Source organism: Oncorhynchus mykiss, chromosome 10 (assembly GCF_057628025.1).
Source record: "Oncorhynchus mykiss isolate SJ-2025 chromosome 10, ASM5762802v1, whole genome shotgun sequence".
In the NCBI taxonomy this organism is placed as follows: domain Eukaryota; kingdom Metazoa; phylum Chordata; class Actinopteri; order Salmoniformes; family Salmonidae; genus Oncorhynchus; species Oncorhynchus mykiss.
The window spans coordinates 41,155,728-41,169,252 of NC_143031.1; the positions used below are offsets into that span (position 1 = coordinate 41,155,728).

A 13,525-nucleotide genomic window follows, 5' to 3' on the forward strand; every position below is an offset into this window, starting at 1 on the left:
GTTATTCTTATCAAATGCGCTGTTGAAAATGGTTTTTCCCGGAGTAAAAGTAGCCTAAGCTACTGCCAGGGAGACTACGCTCATCTGGCTATAGGTAGGCTAGATGCTGATCGGGACATTAGATTTTATTTCAGTTGTTCAGGTTCACCATCAGCAGTAGTTTTGGTAGTTTTGCTTGAAACAATCAGTATGTATTGGGGAGTCCCATATGGTGGTGCGCAATTGGCCCAACGTCGTCCAGGTTTGGCCGGGGTAGGCCGTCATTGTAAATAAGAATTTGTTCTTAACTGGCTTGCCTAGTTAAATAAAGGTTGAATAAAAATAAATGTATTGTAATTTTTAGATATTCAGGGTAAAGTTGATTAATTTCATAACGAGGACAGCAATCACTTTTGCTACCCGCATAGTCGAAGTGGGAGAAGAGAAGTTCACTCCGAGTCTGTCAACTTCCAAACAGTCTAAACCATTCGATTATGAGACAGAGGTGAAATCCAAAGTTGTGCTATAAATTAATTGGTTATGTCATAGAAAATGTAAGATCAATATTGATACATTACTAGCTCCAACACTTTTTATGTGCAAAAATGTATATATACACACAGACACAGACAGATGTCAGCTCAGAGAGGCCCATCAGCAGCAGATTTTACTGAATGTGTTTATGCAACCAATGTTAATGTGTCGCATCGATTCGTTCCTCTAATCAAACCGAATCGTTTCAAACTAAAACTTAACGTTTCTGTATTGAGAGATCATGCATCGAATCGTCCTGAAAAGGAAAGATGCACATGCCTAATTTATTCCATATCTAATGGAACAACGACATTGACTAAGTAATGAGTGTGTCCTATAGATCGTGGAGGAGCACCCCAGTGTGGAACAGAGTCGCAGGGCCCAGGCAGAGCCCATCAGTCTGGACAGTTGTCTGCAGGCCTTTACCAGTGAGGAAGAGCTGGGAGAGGATGAGCTCTACTACTGCTCCAAGTGCAAGACCCACCGCCTGGCCACCAAGAAACTGGACCTGTGGAGGCTGCCGCCCATCCTGGTCAGATATACAGCTCATTCCCTCTGCATTAACTCCCCAGTCCTCTCCCTATTAATCTTAGTGTCTATAGGCAACAGTTGAAACCTATGCAAAGAGAAAGAAAGAAACCCCTAGTCCAACAGTTTGAATGCCATGTCTGATTTGCAAGACTGCACAGGACATCACCCACTCTAAAACGCTTTTATTCTGCCCATTTGAATGACAGATTATTCATTTAAAACGTTTCCAGTTTATGAATGGGCGGTGGATCAAATCCCAGAAGATTGTGAGGTTTCCCAGGGAGACATTTGATCCCAGTGCTTTTCTGACTCCGAGAGATGCAGACCAAAGCCAACAGAGCTGGAGGGACGGGCTAGGGGAGGAGCTACACGACACAGAGGGAGGAGTACCAAAATCTGGGGGTGGAGACACTGTCTGTAACCCCACCCCAACTCTCAACAATGGGAAAGGTTTGTAAAGAGTCTTGACTGGGGTTTCAGATGTAGCTGTCACATCCCACTTATTCCTTTAGACAGGCTGGTGTTCATCTATGAATGTATGTTCTATTTTCAGAGTCTCTGTGCTCAGGGAGGATGGCCAGCACTCCCCTCAGCAGAGATGTCAGCCCCAACTGCAGCCCACAGAGTGAGGGCAGGAGGCAGGGCCGTGGACGGGTGTTGCCCCTGGAAAGCAGGTACCAGCTATCCCTCAGTAAAGAGAGTCTGGACAGTGGCAGGGAGAGCCCCATGGAGCTCGAGGCCAGCGGGATGGGGAGCAGGGGAGAGGGCCTCAGCGACTCTACCTCTGGAGAGGACACGGCTAGGGACTGTGACAACACAACGTCTGTGTCTGAGCTGGAGAGCAATGGCTACACCGAGGACAGCATAGATCTGGAGGCCTCCCAGGACCAAAGAGACAAAATCTGCATAGACCCCATGTACAACTTGTATGCAATTTCAGTAAGTATTAAATATTAGTTTTTCTCTAAGAATATTGCTCTTATAACCTGAAGACACAGGAGTGCAAAGTGACAATCTACCACCTGAAATATCCTCTTAACCACCAATCACTTTTGTGTCTGCAGTGCCATTCAGGGATCCTCGGAGGAGGCCACTATGTGACATATGCCAAAAACCCAAATGAAAAGTGGTACTGTTACAACGACAGTAGCTGTAAGGTAAGTGAAGTCATGAGTTTGTATTCCAAACACAGCATTTCAATCTCTGGTATGTGATGCATTGTCATTGCATTGTCCATTTGTCATCTATAACGCAGCAATTTGAAGTTCACAAGTATAAACCAAGCTGCACTGTGTTTTCTGTGTTCAGGAGTTGAGGTCAGAGGAGATTGATGCAGACTCTGCCTATATCCTGTTCTACGAGCAGCAGGGAGTGGATTATTCTCTGTTCATGCCCAAAACTGACGGCAAAAAGATGGCCGACACAACTAGCATGGACGAGGACTTTGAGTCTGATTATAAGAAGTACTGTGTTCTTCAGTAATTAACTGTTGATGTGTCAATGTGCTGCTGGTTCATCGACATGCTTGTGCTAGAAAACCACCTTACTATTTGAATCTGAAATCTCTCAGGTTGAGATGAGCTGAACCTTAGAAATCATCCCTGGTGGTTAGAAGTGGACCACAAACCATTTTTACACCACCTCTTCTTAGTGGATAGACATTTTTTTCAAGCAATGGTACTCAAGTTATTTTGCGCTAGCGATGTCAAACAAAAGGAAGGGCTGTGTATTGGTTTGTTTCAGCATCAACACCTTGTCGGAGGGTGACCATGCTTAGGCCCATGGTGCTGGTCCTAGGCCAGATGTGACAAGTGTGTGTGTGTGTTTGTTTGTTTGTAAACCAATGCCAGTGGCAATATGTGTAGACACTAGACACATTTGATTGGTATTCTCTGTAGTTAAAGATGTTATAATACAATTGATCTAGTGAAATGTAACTGAACCCCCCCCCCCCCCATTGAAATCTACAAAAAATGATTGCAGTAGTAGCAAGTGTTCACTACCTCATCATACCCTGCTTTGGACAGTAGTCAAATCCATAGTCACAATTCTAAAATGTCTCTTTAGAAAATACCCTTTTTTGTCTTCTTCAAATGTAAAGGAGTCGGACTCCAGACCGATAGGCCTGGATTAAATTCAGTGTTGCTGAACTACATTCATGTATTTGCATTGCAATGTATCTCTGTCTTTGATGTTCATCACACCAGGTCTGCTAAGAACAAAGCCTCAGAACCCCTTACCTATCTGACACAATCTTCCTGTAGCGTCTGCTTGTCCCAATCTGTGTGCAGGTCCATTCCAACAACATATCAGTCTGTGCCATGACAACATTGTGATGTTATCACATCAACAGTTGACTTTCATTATAGTAGCTACCAGTAGGCCATGACATACTTTATTATTGTGCCCAAGTTAACACAATTATTTATGCAAGTAATGAGATCACAACTTCAAAGAGCATAAGTTGTGGCTAATGTTGCATATTTCTGAATGCCATAGGTATGATGTATTTGATTTAGGCAGAGGGACATTTCTTAGTTTTGAGTCGTTGCACCCTACCGTTATGCGACAAGTGGATAGATAGCTTTTCCCCTACGCGCCTCGGAAAACATGTATTTATTGTAGCTATGTTGACATGCACTATGTGAAACATTGTCACAAGGAGTTCAATTCATCTAATCATATGAAGACACAAAAATCTAACTGTTTAAGCCCTGAGCTATATCTGTTACAATCCACAGCTCTCTTTTCTGCTCTGTCTTTAAAGGCTTGTTGAGGTGTATGCTTTTATTTGGTTAATCAATTACTGATTATAACATCTGGACAGAACCCTACCCACTCTACCTGACGTATGATGGTAGTACGGTAAGCATTCTGATGTCTTTGATTTTTACATTTTTTTTAACCTTAGCTAACTGCTGCAGTGGTCATTTTCAGTATTGTCCCTCTGAAAACCTTGATACAGCGATTACTACTGAATGTTTATTTTTTATTTTTGTCTATTTAGTTGTAATGTTTTCTTTTTGATTTATTCTTAATTTAATGTACTTTTTCTAAAATGTTTATAGTCTAAATTTACTTTGCACTGACCCTTGTGGAAAAAATGAACATGTACTGTACATAAATACTTTTGGAAAAAGGATGTATTGGAATATGAACTGCAAAGATCTGTCTTGTATATGGAGTGATTAGTTTATCTAACTATTAAAGCAGGCAGCCAATAAAATACACAGCTTTTGTGTCCCTTTTCATGTACAGTCTTATTAGGATGGTTAACATGAGCAATTGGATGGAATGTACATTTCTATATTGGTCATAACTTAATAACAATGTCCAGCAGCCTAGGTAAAGCTAGACAACATTCTCAGGGCCACATACTTTCGACAAGCACAGCTCAAATAACTGTCAGGTGAAAATATATTTTAGTACTATTTCTGAAAACATAGGAAACCACAAAGAGGCCATGTCACCTCCACCTCCCTTACAACCTAGAACTGTGTGTGGGCTTTGTCAATCTATGTTCAAACCTTTTTACTGTTGGTGAAAGTAAGCTTTGCGCATCAGAACACAGCATGAAAATGCCTACCACCCATAACACTATCTGACACACACTTCCCTTGATAACCGTTGGTCCAATATGGTCATGTTTCATTTGAAATGATTAGTGGCCAGTTGTAAAATGTTAACCAGCTGCCGTTGTCACCCAAAAACTCATACGAGTACATGAATATAGAATGACTTGGAAAGCTTAATTTATCCAGCGAGACATAGTGATACTGATGACAAAGCCGCTCCTTCCTGTGAGTGAGGGACGACAGGAAGCCACATAACAAAGTGAGGTGAAGAACGAACAGAAGTGGTCATCTCAGTGGTTGCAATAGAAAATATTTCACATGAATTTGGACAGAAGTTGCTTGAATATCTTACCAGCTTGGGCACTGTGGGTGAGGTGTACTCTTTCTCCATACAATTTAAATGTGTATAACTCTGGGGGGAAAAGTCATAGCTCTTTGCCTACTTTAGAACCCTTTCAATGTAATTGTTTCATACCATTTCATATTTTTGCTCTTGAGTCCTCAGATGAAGGCAACATACACACTCAACAGAGAAATGTCATATTGGAATGCAACAAGTAATCACACAGATACTTCCCTCATCAGGAACTCAAATATAACAAATGATCTTGGTTATAAATTCTCAGATCCTGTAGTAGGTGAGTCGTGTAATCATATGTAATGTGAGATGGAAAGCTTACTGTTGTTGACAGTTTCTCAAGCTCTGATGTAACTGGTGAATGTGTATTTTCTCAGGAGGTAGCAGATTAAACGGGATGTTCTACATTCTAATCGGTATTTCTGGGTTTACTGTCACCATTGTCATTTTAATGGCAATTCTGTGGACGAGGAAGTAAGCTTACACCACTTGTAAAGATATCAAACATTTGTACCTTTCCTAAATACAGTATCGGTAGTAGATGTGACTGTTCCATACTGGATGCAACCTTACTACACCAAATACAGTTGATAACATACAGTACGAGTAAAAAGTTTGGACACACCTACTCATTCCAGGGTTTTTCTTAATTTGTTATTATTTTCTACATTGTAGAATAATAGTTAAGACATCAAAACTATGAAATTACACATATGGAATCATGTAACCAAAAAAGTGTTAAACAAGTCAATCAATATTTTGTATTTTAGATTCTTCAAAGTAGCCACCCTTTGCCTTGATGATAGCTTTGCACACTCTTGGCATTCTCTTAACCAGCATCACCTGGAATGCTTTTCCAACAGTCTTGGAGTTCCCACATATGCTGAGCACTTGTTGACTGCTTTTCCTTCACTGTGGTCCAACTCATCCCAAACCAACTCAATTGGGTTGGGTCCGGTCATCTGATGCAACACTTTATCACTCTCCTTCTTGAAATGTTCCTAATTGACTGACCTTCATGTCTTAAAGTAATGATGGACTGTTGTTTCTCTTTGCTTATTTGAGCTGTTCTTGCCATAATATGGACTTGGTATTTTACCAAATAGGGCTATCTTCTGTATACCACCCCTACCTTGTCACAACACAACTGATTGGCTCAAGCACATTAAAAAGGAAAGAAATTCCACAAATGAACTTTTAACAAAGCACACCTGTTAATTGAAATGCATTCCATGTGACTACCTCATGAACCTGGTTGAGAGAATGCCAAGAGTGTGCAAAGCTGTCATCAAGGTAAAGGGTGGCTACTTTGAAGAATCTCAAATATAAAATATATTTTGATTTGTTTAACCTAAATGTATTTTCGCCTAAAATGACATACCCAACTATAACTGCCTGTAGCTCAGGCCCTGAAGCAAGGATATGCATATTCTTGGTACCATTTGAAAGGAAACACTTTGAAGTGTGTGGAAATGTGAAAGGAATGTAGGAGAATATAACATAATAGATCTGGTAAAAGATAATACAAAGACAAAAATAGTTATTTTGTATTTCTTTGTACCATCATCTTTGAAATGCAAGAGAAAGGTCATAATGTATTATTCCAGCCCAGGTGCAATTAGGTTTTGTCCACCAGATAGCAGCAGTGTATGTGCAAAGTTTTAGACTGATCCAATTAACCATTCTATATCTGTTTGAAATTTTGTATCAAGACTGCCAAAATGTGCCTAATTTGTTTATTAACAACTTTTCATGTTCAAAATTGTGCACTCTCCTCCAACAATAGCATGGTATTCTTTCACAGTAATAGCTACTGTATATTGGACAGTGCATTTAGATTAACAATAATTTAAGTTTCCTGCCCATATCAGATATGTCTATCTATGTCCTGGGAAATTGTCTTGTTACTTACAACCTCATGCTAAGCGCATTAGCCTACATTGGACAGAACATCGATCCCGAAAAAGTAAACTTTTTTGGTTACTATATGATTCCATGTGTTATTTCATAGTTTTGTGGTCTTCACTATTATTCTACAATGTAGAAAATAGTAAAAATAAAGAAAAACCCTGGAACGAGTAGTGTATAACTGACTGGTAGTGTATTATACTACTAGTGTATAATACTACTAACATGCTTCATATCCTTTCCAGGTATCGCACTTTGATTCACACCATTCGAGACCTGCAGGGTGTTGAGGGTCTATCGGGCAGAGCTCCTCCATCTAACCCCCCATCTAGAAGTCCCCTAACCTTGAGGAAGTGTTTGGGGCATGAGACAAGAAGCCATCCCACACGAGAGCTTGTCTCTGTCACTCTGGGACAGGAGTCACAGGACACCAACTTAACCACTCCCCTTGAAAGGCAGACAACCAAGTCTGCTTCTAGGTCTCTCTGGAGACCACGGCAAACTGTAAACTTACTGTGTAGAAAAAGCAACGGTGTAAAAAAAAACATTCTCATATTTGAATTTAGCTGTGAAATGGTGTAACAGTGTGGACTTAATTTCCCAGGTTTCCTGCTTCAACACCTCTGGGCTAGGTCTACAGTATATCATCAAAGCAGGGAGGGAAGGGGTGTACTACAAGGCTAAGGTGATACGTGGCACCTGCAAGGGCCACTTCATTGTCACCTGCAAGATTATCAAAGAGGGTTAGGACACATCCATCAAGCTCACTAACACATTCATCATCAATCAAAGAGACAATACACTTTAATCATTACAATAATATCAATCACAGAGTAATGCCCTCCAACCCTCACCATCTGTAGGGGCTACTCACAGGAGAGTAGCCAGAGAGGTGAGCATCATGAGGAAGCTGGGTGTCCACAAGAACGTGCTGCAGCTGCTAGACTGGAACATCACACAGGGTAAGAGTCACATACTACACTCAGCAAAAATATAAACGTATAAAGTGTTGGTCCCATGTTTCATGAGCTGAAATAAAAGATCCTAGACATCTTCCGTACGCACAAAAAACGTATTTCTCTCAAATGTTGGGCACAAATGGGGACAATAAATGGGGACAATAAATGGCCTCTCTAAAATGTGCAGTTTTATCACACAGCACAATGCCACAGATGTCTCAAGTTTTGAGGGAGCGTGCAATTGTCATGCTGACTGCAGAAATGTCCACCAGAGCTGTTGCCAGAGAATGTAATGTTCATTTTTCTACCTTAAGCCGCTTCCAACGTTGTTTTTGAGAATTTGGCATTATGTACAACTGACCTAAAAACCGCAGACCACTTGAATGGCATTGTGTGGGTGAGCGGTTTGCTGATATTAACAGTGTGAACAGAGTTACCCATGGTGGTGGTGTTATTGTATGGGCAGGAATAAGCTATGGACAATGAACACAATTGCATTTTATCGATGGCAATTTGAATGCACAGAAATACAATGACGAGATCTGAAACCTTTGTGAGGCCCATTTTTTAAAGGTGTCTGTGACCAACAGATGCATATCTGTGTTCCCAGTCATGTGACATCCATATAACATACAGTGGCTTGCGAAAGTATTCACCCCCTTAGCATTTTTCCTATTTTGTTGCCTTACAACCTGGAATTGTAAAATGTGTATCATTTGATTTAGAAAACATGGCTACCACTTTGAAACAAACAAGAAATTAGACAATAAAAACTGAAAACTTGAGCGTGCATAACTATTCACCCCCCTCCCAAAGTCAATACTTTGTAGAGCCACCTTTTACAGAAATTACAGCTGCAAGTCTCTTGGGGCATGTCTATAAGCTTGGCACATCTATCCACTGGGAGTTTTGCCCATTCTTCAAGGCAAAACTGCCCCAGCTTGTTCAAGTTGGATGGGTTCCGCTGGTGTACAGCAATCTTTAAGTCATACCACAGATTCTCAATTGGATTGAGGTCTGGGCTTTGACTAGGCCATTCCAAGACATGTAAATGTTTCCCCTTAAAACACCTCTAGTGTTGCTTTAGTAGTATGCTTTGGGTCACTGTCCTGCTGGAATGTGAACCTCCGTCCCAGTCTCAAATCTCTGGAAGACTGAAACAGGTTGCCCTCAAGAATTTCCCTGTATTTAACACCATCCATCATTCCTTCAATTCTGACCAGTTTCCCAGTCCCTGCCGATGAAAAACATCCCCACAGCATGAAGCTGCCACCACCATGCTTCACTGTGGGGATGGTGTTCTCGGGGTGATAAGTTTCGCCAGACAGCGGTTTCCTTGATGGCCAAAAAGCTCAATTTTAGTCTAATCGGAACAGAGTACCTTCTTCCATATGTTTGGGGAGTCTCCCACATGCCTTTTGGCGAACACCAAACGTGTTTGCTTATTTTTTTCTTTAAGCAATGGCTTTTTGTTCTGGCCACTCTTCCATAAAGCCCAGCCCTGTGGAGTGTACGGCTTAAAGTGGTCCTATGGACAGATACACCAATCTCTGCAGTGGAGCTTTGCAGCTCCTTCAGGGTTATTTTTGGTCTCTTTGTTTCCTCTCTGATTAATGCCCTCCTTGCCTGGTCTGTGAGTGTTGGTGGGTGGCAGGTTTGTTGTGGTGCCATATTCTTTACATTTTTTATAATGGATTTAATGGTGCTCCATGGGATGCTCAAAGTTTTCAATTTTTTATAACTCAACCCTGATCTCTACTTCTCCACAACTTTGGCTCTGACCTGTTTGGCGAGCTCCTTGCTCTTCATGGTGCCGCTTGCTTGGTGGTGCCCCTTGCTTAGTGGTGTTGCAGACTCTGGGGCCTTTCAGAACAGGTGTATATTGACTGAGATCATGTGACAGATCGTGTGACACTTAGATTGCACACGGGTGGACCTTATTTAACTAATTATGTGACTTCTGAAGGTAATTGGTTGCACCAGATCTTATTTAGGGGCTTCACATGTTTTTCCAATTTTTTTTAAACATGTAACTTTTTTCCTTTCACCAATTTGGACTATTTTGTGTAGGTCCATTACATGAAATACAAATAAAAAACATTTAAATTACAGGTTGTAAAGCAACAAAATAGTAAAAACGCCAAGGGGGATGAATGAATACTTTTGCAAGGCACTATGTGAACTGCAACTCAGTAAAATCTTAGAAATTGTTGCATGTTGCATTTATATTTTTGTTCAGTATCGTTTATTTAGCATTGATTGTTTCTGCATCTTGTCCCATGGCAAAAAGTGGAAAGGTGGTTTTGTGTGTGTTTTATTTCCCTTTACTCCAGCTCCTTACATGCTGATCCTAGAGTCGGTGAGCAGTGGGACACTGCGCAGTTTCCTTCAAGTGAATCAAGACCAACTGAGCAGGGACAGTCAACTGCAACATTTCTTCACCACAGCAGCATATCACATTGCCCATGCCATGAGACACCTGTGCTCTAAAATGGTACATTAAAATAATTTTAAAAATCCATCAACAATGTCATATATTCAATATTTTTCCTGTGGTCACCACACATACATATTTGACCCCATCAGATCTGTTCCACAATTGTTCATACTCCAGGTGGTCCACTGTGACCTAGCCCTGAGGAACATTATGGTGAACCATTTTCCCAGAGAGGTGAAGCTGGCAGAGTTTGGACTGGCCCAAGACCTGACTCACAAAAGGAGCCATCGCAGCAGCTGCAAAGTGGACCACATGGTGAGGAGGACTGTACTGAAGTCCCCCAGACATTGTGACGAGAGCATAAAGCTATCTCTAACTTGGCTGTTCTTTGTGCTTCGCTTCACAGCAAAGTGTGCCCCTGCGTTGGTATCCCCCAGAGTACTTCAGAAACAACTACTACAGCTTCAAAGGGGATGTCTGGGCCTTTGGCATTGTGCTGTGGGAGATGCAAACATTTGGTAAGATGGAAAGAGCACCTGAGATTAACTGAATGAAATCTATTCACTAATGTTTTAATAATGAGTCATTAATGATTCATCTTAATCTTAGGGACCTTACCATATCCTAACCTGGAGGCTCCAGAGTTGGTGGTGCGCTATGTTTGCTCTGGACAAAGGAACTCAGTCCCAGAGACATGTAGGCCAGAGATGTGAGAAATGGTCCCCTTTCTGGTTCATTTGTACATGTAATATTTCCAGGAATATCAACTGCTTTTGTCTATTTGCATGATACTGGTGTGCTAGTAAATTGACCCCTTTACTTCTAGACTGCAGACGATTAGGGACTGTTGGCTGGAGCCAAACACCCAAAGGCCCTCCTTCAACGACATAGTCAGAGACCTCGAGAACATCCTGGAGGATGATGAAGTACGTGTGGCTTCTTCCGCTAGACTTCCTTCTGCATCTCATATCCTTCTCTGTGGATTCAAATGATTTAAGAGGCTATCTGGGCATGCAACATTTGACCTTTTCATGCAGTTCCTTGTGTTTGTATATTGTCTGCACTGCAGGATTACGTCAAAGTGGACAACGGAGTCCCAATGGCCAATATTGAATTTGGCGACCAAGGTCAAATCTAGCCCACTCTCCTTCACGGGGACTAAATATGTGTAAGTTACTTCAAGTAGCATAACATGTTTGGATGTGCATGTTTGCAAAATCATTTTTTTCCTTTACTTAGGATAGTAGGCAGTGGTGTAAAGTACTTAAGTAAAAATACCTTAAGTGCTACTTAAGTAGTTTTTTGGGGTATCTGTACTTTACTATTTATATTTTTGACAACTTTTACTTTAATTCCACAACATTCCTAAAGAAAATAATGTAATTTTTACTCCTTACATTTTCCCTGTAACCCAAAAGTATTCATTACATGTTTAATGCTTAGCAGGACAGGAAAATGGTCTAATTCACGGACTTATCAAGAGAACATCCCTGGGCATCCCTACTGCCTCTGATCTGGCAGACTCACTAAACACAAATACTTTGTTTTGAAATGATGTCTGAGTGTTGGAGTGTGCCCATGGCTATCCACAAATTTTAAAAACAAGAAAATTGTGTTGTCTGGTTTGCTTAATATAAAACATTTTAAATGATTTATACTTTTACTTTTGATAGTTAAGTATATTTTAGCAACTACATTTACTTTTGATACTTAAGTAGATTTAAAATCAAATAGTTTTAGACTTTTACTCAAGTAGTATTTTACTGGGTGACTTTCACATTTACTTGAGTCATTTTCTTTTAAGGTATCTTTACTTTTACTCAAGTATGACAATTGGGTACTTTTTCCACCACTGGTATGACATACTGTAGGTCTACTACAATGAAACAATATAGAATAATGCATCCTAAAAGGCCTACAGATCCCCTCAGGTACAAATAATAAGAACATTATTCACGTGATACAGTACCTAACTGGTGCACAGGATGTGGTTCCAATGCAACATTTTCATTGTGTGTGTTAGACAAGTTGTACATGTCATTAAATAGGCTACAATTGTTAGTGATTTAGACTTTATTTAAATCAATTTATATGTAGCATAGCCCAGGACTCAGGGTTTTGTCCAGGGGTTCATGCAAGAATTCGGGTTAGGCCTACTAAGATTTATGGATTTGAAATAAAGGGGAGTAGCTAGTTAGCCAGCTAAGTTCTTGAAAAAAGACACCACAAACACTGCTTGACAGTCTAGAGACCCAGTCCCATGCCTATCTTTGTCAACAGTGGGTGGTAACGCTCTACAAGTAACATGTACTTAAAGCTGCAATACGTACCTTTTTGGGGTAACCCAACAAAAAATCACATAGAAATGTGAGTTATAGATCTGTCATTCTATTTGAGAGCAAGTCTAAGAATGATATGTCTAAGAAGCGGTAGATCTGTTCTTTGTGAGCTATTTCTATGCTCCCCATTTTTTACTTTAGTTTTTGTGTCTTTTATTTTTGGTCTTGTCCACCAGTTTCAAACAGTTGAAAATACAATATTTTGGGTTATGGAAAAGATATTTCACAGCGATTCAGATGGTACAATGATTCTCTAAACTAAACTTGTTTGTTTTGTCACATAAAATTCAATTAGGCAAACTTATAATTTTAGCAACCAGTAGATGGCAGAGCGATTTCTGCATAGTGCATCTTTAAGCACATTTTCTGGTTACAAAAAAAAGATTGTGAAATTGCAGTAAAAGTGCAGCAACTGCAGTCGACTGTGGTATTTTGGACGTAGTAATTTCAGAATAACTGCAGTGTACTGCAGTTGAACTGCTGTTAAACTGCACTGAGACTGCAATCTTTTTAAGTAAGGGTCACTAGTACTTTTCTAGTTACTCTCTGTGGGCTGTACTTGAAGTAGCATGTTCCCGGGAGGGACATTATGTTCACTGTCAACAACTGGTGCTGGTTATAGTGCTGGCAGGGTGAAATAATAAATGAATGTCAAATCAATTACACTAAGTTGTTGTTCTTTCTGTTTGCGTTTACAGTTTACCATATGGTATAACAATTACCAAACTAAATTTGTTAGTAGGCAATTCTGCCACTCTATAACCAGTTATTATGCTGTTATTATCACTGCTGTAAGATTTGCTAAACATTTGTTGCCCTTTTTTTGTTAGTCTTACTGCACGATTTCTTGTTTTTGTGATTTTTAAGCTTCTGCATTGCCCTCTGCAGCATACTACGATTCCTAG

The 13,525-nt window shown here is 40.4% G+C and overlaps 2 protein-coding genes across 6 annotated transcripts in view; both read left to right on the forward strand.

Moving 5' to 3' along the window:
• LOC110533885 (ubiquitin carboxyl-terminal hydrolase 32) overlaps positions 1-4,270 on the forward strand; it is a 30,310-nt gene extending 26,040 nt beyond the window's left edge. For 2 of the 4 annotated variants that reach the window (XM_021618463.3, XM_036990283.2), the window contains exons 30-34: positions 854-1,045; positions 1,251-1,494; positions 1,598-1,983; positions 2,109-2,201; positions 2,353-4,270. In XM_021618463.3, the coding sequence (XP_021474138.1) occupies positions 854-1,045; positions 1,251-1,494; positions 1,598-1,983; positions 2,109-2,201; positions 2,353-2,526 (1,089 nt within the window). In that variant the 3' untranslated portion in view covers positions 2,527-4,270. The remainder of the gene's footprint in view (positions 1-853; positions 1,046-1,250; positions 1,495-1,597; positions 1,984-2,108; positions 2,202-2,352) is intronic. The other 2 variants (XM_036990284.2, XM_090188621.1) reach the window with 1 other exon arrangement.
• A 586-nt stretch (positions 4,271-4,856) lies between these two features.
• LOC110533886 (fibroblast growth factor receptor 1) lies at positions 4,857-13,280 on the forward strand. Of its 2 annotated transcripts, XM_036990285.2 has the most exons (13): positions 4,857-4,988; positions 5,125-5,257; positions 5,355-5,451; positions 7,131-7,389; positions 7,490-7,628; positions 7,749-7,847; positions 10,178-10,338; positions 10,459-10,596; positions 10,688-10,799; positions 10,891-10,990; positions 11,108-11,207; positions 11,351-11,449; positions 11,728-13,280. In XM_036990285.2, the coding sequence occupies exons 1-12, from the start codon at positions 4,938-4,940 to the stop codon at positions 11,417-11,419; spliced, it is 1,458 nt and encodes a 485-aa protein (XP_036846180.1). In that variant the 5' UTR covers positions 4,857-4,937; the 3' UTR covers positions 11,420-11,449; positions 11,728-13,280. The 2 variants fall into 2 exon arrangements, with proteins under 2 accessions (XP_036846180.1, XP_090044751.1); XM_090188625.1 differs by lacking the exons at positions 4,857-4,988; positions 5,125-5,257; positions 5,355-5,451 and having other exon boundaries at positions 7,131-7,847; positions 11,725-13,280.
• The last annotated feature ends 245 nt before the right edge of the window (positions 13,281-13,525 follow it).